This window comes from Orbicella faveolata, unplaced genomic scaffold (assembly GCF_042242905.1).
Source record: "Orbicella faveolata isolate gen_17 unplaced genomic scaffold, um_ofav_v1 contig_47, whole genome shotgun sequence".
Lineage (NCBI taxonomy): Eukaryota > Metazoa > Cnidaria > Anthozoa > Scleractinia > Merulinidae > Orbicella > Orbicella faveolata.
The window spans coordinates 24800604-24813634 of record NW_028301577.1 but is presented as its reverse complement, the minus strand read 5'-3'; the positions used below and the strand labels follow the sequence as shown (position 1 = coordinate 24813634).

The 13031-nt window shown below is 37.6% G+C and overlaps 2 protein-coding genes across 2 annotated transcripts; both read left to right on the top strand.

Annotated features, from left to right (window-relative positions):
* Window positions 1-42: 42 nt before the first annotated feature.
* Window positions 43-7694, top strand: LOC110052003 (tyrosine-protein kinase STK-like). Its single transcript, XM_020758122.2, has 4 exons — window positions 43-437; window positions 1605-2130; window positions 2388-3021; window positions 3884-7694. Exons 1-3 carry the CDS (start codon window positions 43-45, stop codon window positions 3012-3014), a joined length of 1548 nt encoding a protein of 515 aa, XP_020613781.1. The 3' UTR covers window positions 3015-3021; window positions 3884-7694.
* A 684-nt stretch (window positions 7695-8378) lies between these two features.
* Window positions 8379-13026, top strand: LOC110052073 (kelch-like protein 3). Its single transcript, XM_089280478.1, has 4 exons — window positions 8379-9301; window positions 10231-10536; window positions 11040-11235; window positions 11555-13026. The coding sequence occupies exons 1-4, from the start codon at window positions 8587-8589 to the stop codon at window positions 12042-12044; spliced, it is 1707 nt and encodes a 568-aa protein (XP_089136604.1). The 5' UTR covers window positions 8379-8586; the 3' UTR covers window positions 12045-13026.
* Window positions 13027-13031: the final 5 nt, after the last annotated feature.

Sequence of the window (13031 nt, the reverse complement as noted above, 5' to 3'; positions counted from 1 at the left end):
CGGGGAAAAGTCAGTTTGCGTTTCGCAATTTTTGGAGCAACCATGGGTTGCTGCTGTGGAAAGACGAAGACGAAGAAGAAGTATGAAACTAAGGGTGAGTCTGGCAGAAACTTGCCGCCAAACAACGGCCAAGCGAATGATACGGAAGCCCAGAAACGTGTCTCCGCTCCAGCAGAGAGTGTGAATTTCCACCAGCCGTCTTCTATTATGTCCAGTCATTCGATGATGCAGCCGTCCAAAGGCATAACAGTGTTTGTCGCTCTGTATGATTACGATGCGCGTACCAACGAGGACCTGAGCTTCAGGAAAGCCGAACGTCTTCAAGTAATTGACAACACGGATAGCGACTGGTGGCTGGCCAAGTCTCTAACCACTCACAAAGAAGGCTATATCCCAAGCAATTATGTGGCACCTGAACTAAGTGTGAACGCCCAGGAGTAAGTATTGTAACTTTTTTATTTTCGTATTGTTATGCGCATGAAGCCGGCCAGAAGATTATGATCCCCGACTGATCTTTACACATCCTTTAGCTATACCGGACGTGGATAGTTTTATGATCCGTCGCCCACCAAATTAGCCAGAAAGCTTAACACATTTAAGGAAGCTGTGTTAGATCTCGCAGAGTTTGGTTCTTTCACACATGAATGCATAGTTGCGCAAGTAATAAACCTATTGAATGGTGGTAAAATTTGGATCACTCCATCCCGTGCGCATTCACGAGGGTGAAAGTTTCATTTCCATTTACCATGTGTGATGCTTTGGAAGCGATCCAGGGGTTTTCGTATGAATGCTGGATGTCTCGCGCTCTGAAATTTTTCAGATCTTGTTCCAGCTCACCTGAAACGCAGTTTTACTTCCGGGATAAAACTTGTTGTCATTTGATGGCTTCCATCCCTTTGAGCAGTTTTTGTCATGCAGATAAACTATTGTGTTCTTGGAATTTTAGATTTTTGGCAAACTTTCAGCTCTAGTTTGAGGAAGTGGTTTTGACAAGATGTAATCTAAGTTCTTAAATGTCAAGAATTAATACTTTATTGTTTCTTTATAAAGAAAACTTTTGCCAATAACTAACTGTGTTTTGTATTTTTTATCAAATTATGTTTATTAGTTACTTGTCTGGTTGCTACAATGTATGTTGCAAACTGTCTGGTTGGGTCATTTATTTTTTCTTGTGCTGACTGCAATGCAAATCAGCGTTCGATGGCGTTCAAAGTTGTCAATTTGTTTTTTGTCAGCTTTTGTTTCGTCTACACAGCTGTTGTCAGTAGTTAATGACTGCAGCCTGAGCAGATGTCACTTTATGTAGCTTGCAATAATGAAGCAAGTGAAACATTGTGCGCTAGATGAACTGGAAAACTAGTGAAATAATTTTAAAAAAAAACAGTAGTTTACACCCGTTACCTTTCAGAGGTCCTCTGAAATATTCCTTAAGTAGCATCATTGTTTATTCCTCAACTCCAGGAAACATTTAGAGTAATTTTGTAATTCTGTACTAACTCATTCATTTTTTCTAGGTAAGTAGGCTTCATGGTATAAATGTACCAAACAAGTTCTGATGTGGTTGTAGTTGATCGGTTGAATTCACTTATTTTTGTTTTTGGTAGCTGGTTCTTTGGCAAGATAAAACGTGCAGATGCTGAAAAGAAGCTTCTGGCCCCTGGAAGTCCATCTGGCACTTATCTTATCCGTGACTCGGAGACCATGCCTGGTAATTATTCATTGTCCATCAGAGATGGAGATAGTGTCAGACACTACCGTATACGCAAGTTGGACAATGGAGGCTATTATATCACTACGCGGGCACCTTTTGCAAGCCTTTCAGAGCTAGTTGAGCACTACAGTGAGGATGCAGATGGCCTGTGTTGCAAACTGGCTTATCCATGCCGTGCAGAAAAGCCTGTCACTTCTGGCCTCTCTTATAACACTAAAGATGCTTGGGAAATTTCTCGTGAGTCCCTGAGATTGACCAAAAGACTGGGTGCAGGACAGTTTGGTGAAGTGTGGGCTGGAGTCTGGAATGGAACGACACACGTTGCTGTTAAAACACTTAAGACAGGAACCATGTCACCTCAGGCATTTTTAGCAGAAGCAGCAATAATGAAGAAACTGAGACATACAAATCTTATACAGGTAATACATATACCTTATATTAGGGGGCTAAAGAATTTCAAATAGGTGTGTTGGCAAGTGACAAGAATATAACGTAACAGTGGAATCCCAATTTCTTGAACCCTCAATGGATTTCAAGATATTGATGTTTTGGAGTGAGGCAAATCCAAGGAAAACTGTGATAAATGCTGATGAAAGTGCTGAAAAATTACAAAGTTTTCTTTCCATTATCAATTCCCAGACTGCAGAAAATACTTATTATTGTTTTGTCTTCTCAGCTTTATGCAGTTTGCACAAACGAGGAACCGATCTACATTGTAACAGAGTTAATGAAGCATGGAAGCTTGTTAGATTATTTGAAAGGAGACGGCAAGAGTCTGAAATTGCCAGAACTGATTGACATGGGGGCACAGGTGGCGGCTGGTATGGCATACTTAGAAAGGATGAATTACATCCACCGTGATTTAGCAGCAAGAAACATCTTGGTTGGAGATGAAAATGTCTGCAAAGTTGCTGATTTTGGTCTGGCAAGGTTGATCGAAGATGATGAGTATAACCCCCATCAAGGAGCTAAGTTTCCCATAAAATGGACTGCTCCTGAAGCTGCACTGTACAACAAATTCACCATCAAATCAGACGTGTGGTCGTTTGGAATTTTGCTGGTCGAATTGGTAACACATGGTCGTGTTCCTTACCCAGGCATGACAAATGCCGAAGTGTTAGCCCAAGTGGAACGTGGCTACAGAATGCCCAAGCCCATGGATACCCCTGATGCACTCTACGGCATTATGTTGGAATGCTGGAAGAAGAATGAATGGGAAAGACCAACATTTGATTACCTTCAATCCCTGTTGGAAGACTACTTTGTTTCAACGGAGCCTAATTATAAGAAGCTGGATCCATAATCTCTTGGTGAGTTGTAATCTACTTTGCCTGTTTGCCAGTTCTTGTTGAACAAATCTATGGCACTCACAACTTAGTACTAAGTCTCCTTAACTGACTTAACTGCTTTCAAAGATATTGAAATGCTCTTGCAGTGCCAATGAAATTGAATTTTTTTTTCTAGAGCTTCAAGGTAAGTTCCACTAAACTGGGGGCCACCTTTTCACTTATAAGAAAAGCGGTAGACTCTGAATTATGTCAAAACTGTCACTCAGGTGATTTAAGGGTTTGAGACTTTATCTCACTCACTGGCGAGTACAAATCCCCATCCCTGAAATGAACTAGCGAGAGAAGTTCATGTAGCTCAGGAGAAAAAGTACTGGCAGTGGCAGGCAGTTGGATCTACATGTAACAACATCCAGTAGTATAAAGTGGTAAACTCATGGTGGTTATGTGACTTAATGCTTGAGGTAGCCTATGATGGAATAGCATCCTGTCCAGAGAAAATGGCAATCATCCTAGTTGCTGGAACCAAACTGCTGGCACTGTTGGGTCATGTGTCCCTCTATACAGCAGGGCTGTCAACAAGGGCCATAACCCGAAGCACCTGTTACAGCTGAACATGTTTATTAGACCCTTGATATTACAGGTGAATTTGCCTGTAGTTGGTACAGTTCACCTACAAAGTAACAAGTTTGTTACAAGTGGGAAGACCAAGACTACAGGTGACTCAAAACTTAATGACAGCCCTGTACAGGAGATGGCTTTTTTACAGACTTAATTACTTCCTAGTGATAATAAAAACTATGATAGTGGAATACTTTAGTAGTTCTGTGTTGGTGTGCACTGCCATTATTTCCTCACTCTTTGTGTCCTTTTTGTCCATCTGCAGAATGCAAGATCAGTCTTCTACAGAAAATGACAGACAGTAGAGAAGTACCTTCAGAACACTATTTTTACATTGTTGTACTTTTTAGCAAAGTATTCAAATTATAACTCACAATTTCTCAGTGCATGTCACAAGGAATAAGCATTTTAGCTTATAGGAAGAAATTTTATAATAACATTACCCAGAGTGTTAATGACACTAGGCAAACTAAAGAATAATTTATTAGAGTTGCTTCATTCATTAGAAGTGTAATAGCTTTTCTTTCAATGATAAACTGTTTTTGATACAGTAAAATTCAGCTTTGGCAGCAAGGCCTAGAGGACTTGAATGAAGGAAATTGAATGAGTGTGTTTGTTCATTTCCCTTGTTTATACCTCTAGACCTCTCTATCAAGTGGAATTTTAATATATCGCAAAAAGCCTACTGAGGCTCACAACTTACTCATTTTTGCTATTTATTCATTAAATTACAAGTTATGTTGAACCAACAACTGTTGATATGTTCACGGCCTTGTACATCTACTGGCACAAAGAGCAGTGATGATGATGATGATTTCGTGATATGTTCATCTGCACTACTGGGATGAGGATCTTGTCCAGTTCTTATGGACTGGTTACAAGTTTGAACACTCAAATTTGGTTTGTCATTCATGAATACAGCCTCCTTTTTTTCATGCACTGCTGCTATGGTGATGATTGATTCCATCTTAGTTCACAGGCTAGCTTATGTGTAGTTTGTTGTACATTTTAGCAATTTAACTCCCTTAGTGAAATCTCTGTTTTAATAAACAGGCACATGCCTGACTTTTAGTACAGCATGGAATACATACATGTACTTGTTATGTATCTTGGATTTCAGTATAGATAGGTGTCACTTTCTGGGAGGCTGTCATCAAATATTCTAAGGGACAAGATACCTGGAGCAACCTTAACATTTCACTGCCTAAGAGTCGAAAAATTCCCAAAATGAATAGGGTCATGAGAAATTACTTTTCTGTGTCTTTTATGGAGTAGTAAAACTTAACAATCTCAACGGCAGCATCAAAATTTAGAATCATAGTGGAGGGAAGTGGTTACAGTGACGAATTTAGCAAAAACTGCATAAACATGATCCAAGATAAGTAAGCTTTTAAATGTTTAACTCAAATTTATGGCAATTTAGTGGCATTTGTGGATTATTATTAATTTTGGTGTGCTGTACTGGTATTCTTTTCATTATCTTTATCTTGGACTGTTGATTAGTGGGGCAGTGTTGTTCTACTGCTGGAAATCTCTGCAGCTTTTGCCATATCATTAGAAAGCACCTAAACTGTTTGATTGAAAGCTAGCATTCACCCAAGTTGGATGAAATATTACAAAGGCGACCACGTAGTTTATTGAACTGTGATACTATGAAGTTATTGACTGTAAATACATGTGCGACTACTGAGATGATTGCAATGTAATGTGTGTTTTCTCCCAGTAGCTGAGTTAAAATGCAGCCAGTTTTATTTACCTACCCACCTTGTTTCATGGATTTTGTGTAGTTAGTGGTAGCTGCAGCAGCAAGAGTGACATTTTTGTAGAATTAGGCATAAAAATCCATACTTTAACACCTTGAGTGCTAATAACTCCTTAAGTCCTTTCCTAAATAAACCGATTTATTGAATGTTCATTTGTATACATTGTAAATAATGTCATAAAAGTTTTTTTTTTTCCATTTATTTCCATATGAGGAATAATACCTTGTACACCAATCATTGCTATTTTGTTTAATTGTGTTATTTACAGTAGGAAAATATATATTTTTTCTTTTTTAATTAACTTCATCAAGTTTTTGTCATAGTGATTTTCTTTTCAATGGCTAAAACAGTCCATGTACAGTACAGTATGTTATAAAATCTATTCTTGATTTTCTGCCATATTCTCAGAACTAAAATCCAATGAAAGTGTACAATGTAGAAGTTAAGTAAGGATAACTGATGTTTTGAATATATGACAGAAATGACTCTATATATATTGTTACTCAGTGGCATAGAGGTCTAGTTTTAAGGTGGCTCCCTATAGTTCTATGATTGCATGCGCGCATGAAACAAATCTGCGTGTGCTCGAAGGAAAACGTAAGTTTTTTTATTATTATTTTTATGACCTCAACATGAGCACAAAAAGCAAAACTGACGGTGAATTTTCTCGCGTTTTCTTCAGTGAATTTTTTTAAAATTTGGCTCGGTTGTAACCACACACACTTCCTATAAAACACCCTGTTTTTGTTAAAATCCGTCAGAGCTAATCTAATATATTTAGAAGAATGACAAATTACAGAATATTGGAAAAACCGTCTGAACAACCTTGACTTTTTACCAATTCAAAATGTCAGGCAATATCATTTCCATGATGTGGCAAAGTATGAAAAAATTTCACCGAAGGAAAGTATAAATATTGAGGAGTTTAGGACAAATTGAGGAATATATCTGCCTGTCATTAGATAAGATGGTAAAGGCCATGGTAAAGGCCGTAATCCAAAAATTGAGAACCAAAAAGTAAGCCTTATTTTAACAGTACCCATACTGGTAAATCTCTACGGGAAAAACTTTAAGACAAATTAACTTAAATTAAGTTTCCTTTTCTAACTTGCGCTCTATGGAGAGGGCGTTCATTAATACTCTAGGGAGCCACCTTAATGTATGCAAAGCACAGGTGGCACATGACTAACATGGTAGGTCAGTTGTTTCTATAATTTTGATGCAAAAGTTATAGGAACAAAATTCTGCCATATAGTGTAAAATTGACATTGAGGTTGTTTACATAGACTATTCATTGCATTATTGATTATTAAATATTTTTTATTCGTAGTAATTTACTTTCCAGTTCCGTTTTTTAAATATAAATCTACTAGCATTCTATATCATGAATACATTTGTCTGAAGGGCTATGCAACTCACTATCCATTTTGTTTTAGTATAAATCTACTAGCGTTCTATCATGCATGCTGTTCACTGATTGGCTACACTACTCACTAGCTATTCTGTTGTAGAGAGTGAGTAGCCCAGCAGTGTGCACTAAGGGCTGCTTCTTTGCATTTTCGAAGTGTCTGTGAAGAGGATTTAGATAAAGTTTTGAAGGTACAGTAGATTTATACTAAAACAATTAGATTATTCGTTCTCGATTTCTATGCGTGATAGTTGACTTGGGCTGCTCACTCGTCAACTATCACGTGATAGAAATCTCAAGCTCCTAATCTAATTGTTTGGTACGGGTGTAGTTAGTGAGTAGCCTAGCAGTGTGTCGTTGTTAACAAATTGGCAGCCGCTTCTTTCCCTTTCTAAGTGTCTGTGAAGAGGATTAAGATAATTTACTAGTTGAGTTAGGAACTACTAGTAGATTTGTAGTATTATTATTCACTCTTGATTACTATGCATGATAGAAATCTCGAGCTCATAATCTTATGCAAGTCTCCAGGGTTGGGTGGGGTTAGTAAATATTTCTTTCTTGTTTAACAAGTTAAAAGCCTTAAATTTGTGTCATCAGAAAAACTGAGATCATGTTTTAGTTAGAAAACTTATTGTCTGTGATTAAACATATTAATGTCTAGTTTGAGAGAGCTTTTTGTATTTTGAGGTAAAATACATTGCAGAATGTAATTGACTTGTCAGTGGTTTTCTCAGTATTTTTGTAAGATTTATTACTAAAATGTAGTTTTTCTGTCAGTAAAATAATGCAGCAAATCATGTAAGTATATTTGTTGCAGTTTAATACCCAAGAATTACTTATTTCTGTCACTTCTCTTGTAATTATTGCAACATACTTTTTTTAGTGAATAAAGTTTAATATACATGTCTGGTGCGGATGTTTTGTTTTCTATTTCATTCAATTTACAAGAGGGGGAGGACCCATCTTCAGATATTTTTACAACAGTCAATTGTTTAGCAAACATTCTTAGATACTTGAGATCTAGGAAAATTGACTTCTGTTGATAGTTTTGTAAGAGAGATGCACCATGCCAAACTTTCCCCGTTTATAGCTTAGGGCTGCATGGATAGTGCTCTCCAAACTTTATGAACATTCCTCTACATTGGAAGGCCTTTTCCCGAAGGTACAACAGTTTTGAGAGGAAAAAACATTAATCAATGAGCCTTTTTTCAGCTGCTCATTTTAAGACCTCCTCAATCGATAAAATATGTTTGACACCATTACCCAAACCCCACTAGAGCAGTAAGAGGTTATTATATCACCCACGCAAGACCATACCACCCGTCCGATGATTTCCGAGGACATTCCGAAGATTTCCAAAAACTCCGAACATTTCCACGAAGAATTTCACGTTCTGTTGCCTTTCAGTCTTTTACTGTTCGAGTTTACGTATTTTTCGAACGTGTGCGAGTTAAAGCTGCAGCTCCTGTTTTCCTTTTTACCTCGGCGTGGAAGATTGGTCCATAGCTGGGCGTGAGACCAAAATTTTAATACAGCACAAAAGATGTAAGGTTATTAGTAGCACGAGTCAAGCACGAGTTATATGGGTCAACTTCGAGCCAAACTCGGGTCAACGTCTGTTCTGGTCTTTTTTTCTCGGGCATTGTAACGATTTTCAACTGTTTTTTTTGTCTAGTAACTAGTGAACTGGAACAACAAATATACTTGCGCGCTGTTCGGGTTTTCCCTGCAAATCGCAGGTGCATCGAATTTATGCTCAAATTGCATTGTGGGACGTAAATTTAATAAACAAAGGAAATGGCGGCCGCGAAGGAAGGAGAAAGCTTTATGGAAGTCCTCAATTACAAGGACTCATTTCATGCTTGCCACGTTTTGGAGACCCTTAAGAAATTGTATTTAAAAAAGGAACTTTGCGATGTTGTTTTGATAGTGGATGAACAAGAAATCAAAGCACATCGAGTGGTTTTAGCAGCGAATAGCGCCTATTTTTATTCAATGTTTACCACCGACATGTGCGAGAGTGTTCAAGAGAGGATTTCCCTGAAAGGAATAGACTTCGAGGCAGTGGAGCTTATAGTAAACTTTTGCTACACTTCGACTATAGAAATTACGGAGAAAAACGCACAAAATCTTCTGTCAGTGTCGAATTTACTGCAGTTCAACACGATCATCGAATCTTGTTGTGGGTTTTTGAAGAATCAGTTACACCCCACAAACTGTCTGGGGATTGGAGATTTTGCCGATCACCACGGCTTCTCAAAATTAAAAAATGCCGCACAATGCTATGCTGAAAAACATTTTCTTGAGGTAATTAAGTCTGAGGAATTTCTTAATGCGACTTGCGAACAGATATCGACCATGCTGAAGAGTGATTTCCTTGATGTGGCGAGTGAACAAGAGGTTTTCGATTCTGTCATACAGTGGATCTATCACGACGAGGGTCGTCGGAAGCGACATTTACCAGGATTTCTCAAAGACATTAGGCTCCCTTTATTGCCGCCGAAAATTTTAGGTAAGATACGTTTCTTAAAAAGAGATAGATTTAAATTGCTAAATAGTGCACACATTAATTTCACATCCCACTGCAAAGTAAACATTGTTTTGTTACGATAGGAAAGTTGTTCTTGGCGTCAGCAGTTGTCTATTTTATACATATTTAAGGCGTTTAACTAGACTAAAGGTCAGGATTTTTCTGTATTAAATTTGCACAGCTATTTTGTTTTCCTTTGGAAAATGAAATTTTCGTGATTATCGTCATTTCCTGATCACACAGAAGTCACGCAGAGCAAAGTGCTCTCCGTATTATATATCGTACACTCATTTATCTCTTAGTCACACAAGCATAAAATATAGCTCGAAGCGTCTGACATTGTTCAACAAAGGTTTGCATAATCAAGATTTTTCTATGGCAAAAATAATCGTGACTGAATTTCAGATACCGTGATTTGAAATATCCAGGAAATGAAATTGAAAAATGAAATAATTTATATAGTTCCAGAAAATGTCTATACCTCTCTCCCCCCCCCCCCCCCCCCACAGGAGGGATTTTGTCTAAGACCCTCCTGTCCCTCTGGAAATTACAATTAAGCTTTATAAATTTCTTAAAATTGTTTGGCCTTACAGAACCCCCCACCCCAAGGAAATTCCAATCTCTGTGGGGGGAGTATGGATATTTTTCTGGAGCTGTAAAATTTGATATTTGCTAGACCAAAATGGTCAAAGCTGTAAGCATATTGTCCACCCTGTAGAAATCCTGGTTGGCAAAACAGCCTCAAAAGAAAAACTGCACCTTTCTGTTGTATTCTGTTGCTCTCCAACCCCAAAAGATTCCAAATTTCTTACTTGGTAACTACTTCCCATCACACTCTTTCTGGCAAGGTTACACCCTTTGCCCACATCAAAAATCTCACCTTGTAACATGAAAGTGTATTTCTGCTTCAGTTGATTGTATAGAGAGCGAGAAGCTGGTAGAAAGCAATGACACTTGCATGAGGCTAATCAGTGAGGCAAAGAACTTTCATCTGCTTCCTGAACGACGTGACAACATCCCATTCGGGACACAGGCTAGGCATAAAGCCAGGAGCACTATGATCTACATTGTGGGTGGTGAAATACATAACAGGGTATTCAACAGTGTCAGGAGATTCAACTTTGAGACCAACATGTGGGATGAAGTGGCTCCAATGAACAAACATCGTGATGGTGTGGGTGTGGCTGTATATAGTGGCCATATTTATGCGGCAGGAGGTAGGCAAGAGCTTGTTATAAGAGCCTTTTTTATAAATCATTGAGCTGCATCAAAGTAAAATTTATGATAAAAGCACAACAAGTGCCTCTGGAGGCTAAGTTCTCTCATTTTTCCAAAGTCTATTAAGTGGTGAAAAAAAGAGAAAAAAGTGGTAGGGTGTAGCCAGTTTAAGTTGTCTTCTCACAAAATGTTTCAAGTACATTTGAGTTTTATTGAAGCTATTGGGCTTGATTTCCAGTTGTTTTGTGGTCAGATTTTTTATTAGCCCCATTGTACTCTATGAGGATGACATCAGACTCCCAAAATGGCTAGAAAGTGTGGCCTAGGGAACACTATTTGTAGAAACGTTTGCATGTCTACTGCTAAATGAAAAGAAATGTTCACTCTTCCTACAGGATAATTGGTTACAGTTTGTAGCGGACCTAATGGATTGAAACATCCGTTAAACTTTTAAAAATTGCTTGCTGCTATTTACAATTTTGTTTTACACCATTTTTGTTAGGATGTGATGGTGATGTAGCCCTTAGTTCAGTAGAATGTTACCATCCTGCCACTGACAAGTGGACGTATGTTCAGCCTATGGCATGTGGACGGCATGCTTTTGGTTTGGTAGAGCTGGATGGTTGGTTGTATGCATCGGGAGGAAGTGACTTCTCACGTTCTGAATATAACAGCTTGGAACGTTATGATCCAGTCAGGTTATCATTACTTTCATCATTGCTTAAAGATTAATTTACCCTTAAAACATTTATCTGTTCTAAACAGCCACAGTTTTCCAAAAGCCAAGTGCTGTTAGCTTTAAGGAACAGATGATGTCTATGGACTAATATCCATGCAAATTTCAAAGATTAGACATGACATGAAGACAAATTGCATACAAGAAAACATATTTGATGGCAGTAAGTGACAGATAATTTTGTGGCACAAAACAACAGGAAAAATACTAGTTCCTTTGACAACTTCCTTGAAACTAGTATTTTAACAGCACTTAAAATTTGTTGAATCTGCTCTCTTCAGGGATGTCTGGACTCACATGAAACCCATGAGCACAATGCGAGAGGGAATTGCCATGGTTACTCTAGATGGTACTATCTATGCAATTGGTGGAGACAACGGTGTCTCTATATTAAACACGGTAGAAAGGTATGACCCACGGCTGGATCGCTGGAGTGCTTGTGTCGCCATGAGCTATCGACGAAGATACTTTGGTGCAGCAGTACTTAAGAGCAAGATATTTGTTGTCGGAGGGAGTGATTATGATGAAGATCATAACTCTGTGGAGTGTTTTGATCCACGTATGAACAGATGGCTTTCACTGCCTCCGATGCTGATGAGGAGAGAGAGTCCAGCTGTAGCTGCTGTTGATGACAAATTGTTTGCCATGGGAGGTGCATGCATGAATGTTGAAACAGAAAAGATTGACTGCTATGATCCTTTAACTAACAAGTGGGAGGAGTTTGCGCCACTACCTCTGGCCATAGAAGGCATGGGTGTAGCTGTAATATGACATGCAACAATTGGAATGCCAGAAGTTGGCTGTTGTTTGAATGTTTAGCTTCATTTGCTAAGAAAAAATTGCATTATTTCACAAAGGTTTTAAAAGCAGCACCTAGTGCTTGTACTATAATTATTTTATTTAAAATTAAATTAATAAGAAATAAAATAACTGTGGTATTGTGTGGACGGAGAAGTTAAAAAAAAACTTCAATAGTTGGTTCAAAAAGAAAAGTACAAAAAGAATGCTATCAAATAGACACAAACTAGGAAAAAATTATTCAATAAAAATATTTCTCTCTTAAATTTATGTAAAATAAATTACCTTTATTATAGCAATATGTTGCATATTTAACTGTAATGCACTGTTGGCTTTTCAGTCCTTAACCAAACAGAAAGTCTGTTCATTGTGTTTTCATCTCATCAAGGTATTGCCTGTAGCAAGAACTGTCGTAGAGTTTCTAATCAGAATCTTAAAGGAAGTAAGAATACAGCAACAAGTTACCAAGGAAAGTCTAACGACACACAGCAAACATCACACACTTGAGAAAAATGTTGATACAAGAAAATATTTTATGATATAAGGGTGAAATATAGTGTCCTTTGGTCTATCTTGATATAACAAATATTATTAATATAAAATGTTTGAGTTGTAAATGACTTTTACGATAAATTAATATATTCTGATCTATTAGAATATTACAGGAGACCCTCTCTACAATGGTACCTTAAATTTATGGAAAATTAACTGAACATTGTAGATTGGTGAAGGCAGAGTATAAAATATGGACTGACATAACGTACTTAGAAAAAATATCCTGGCCTTCACAGAGAGGTGGCTACTATAGACAAGTTATTGGTAGTGGAGGTTTGACTGAGGTAATTTAATGTTTTGAATATTTATTGGCTAGTTCCACTATCAACTTATGTTATAAAAATTATATGTTTACAGAAAATGTATGACTAACAGAGGAATAAAAAAGGTTTATGTTCAATTTCT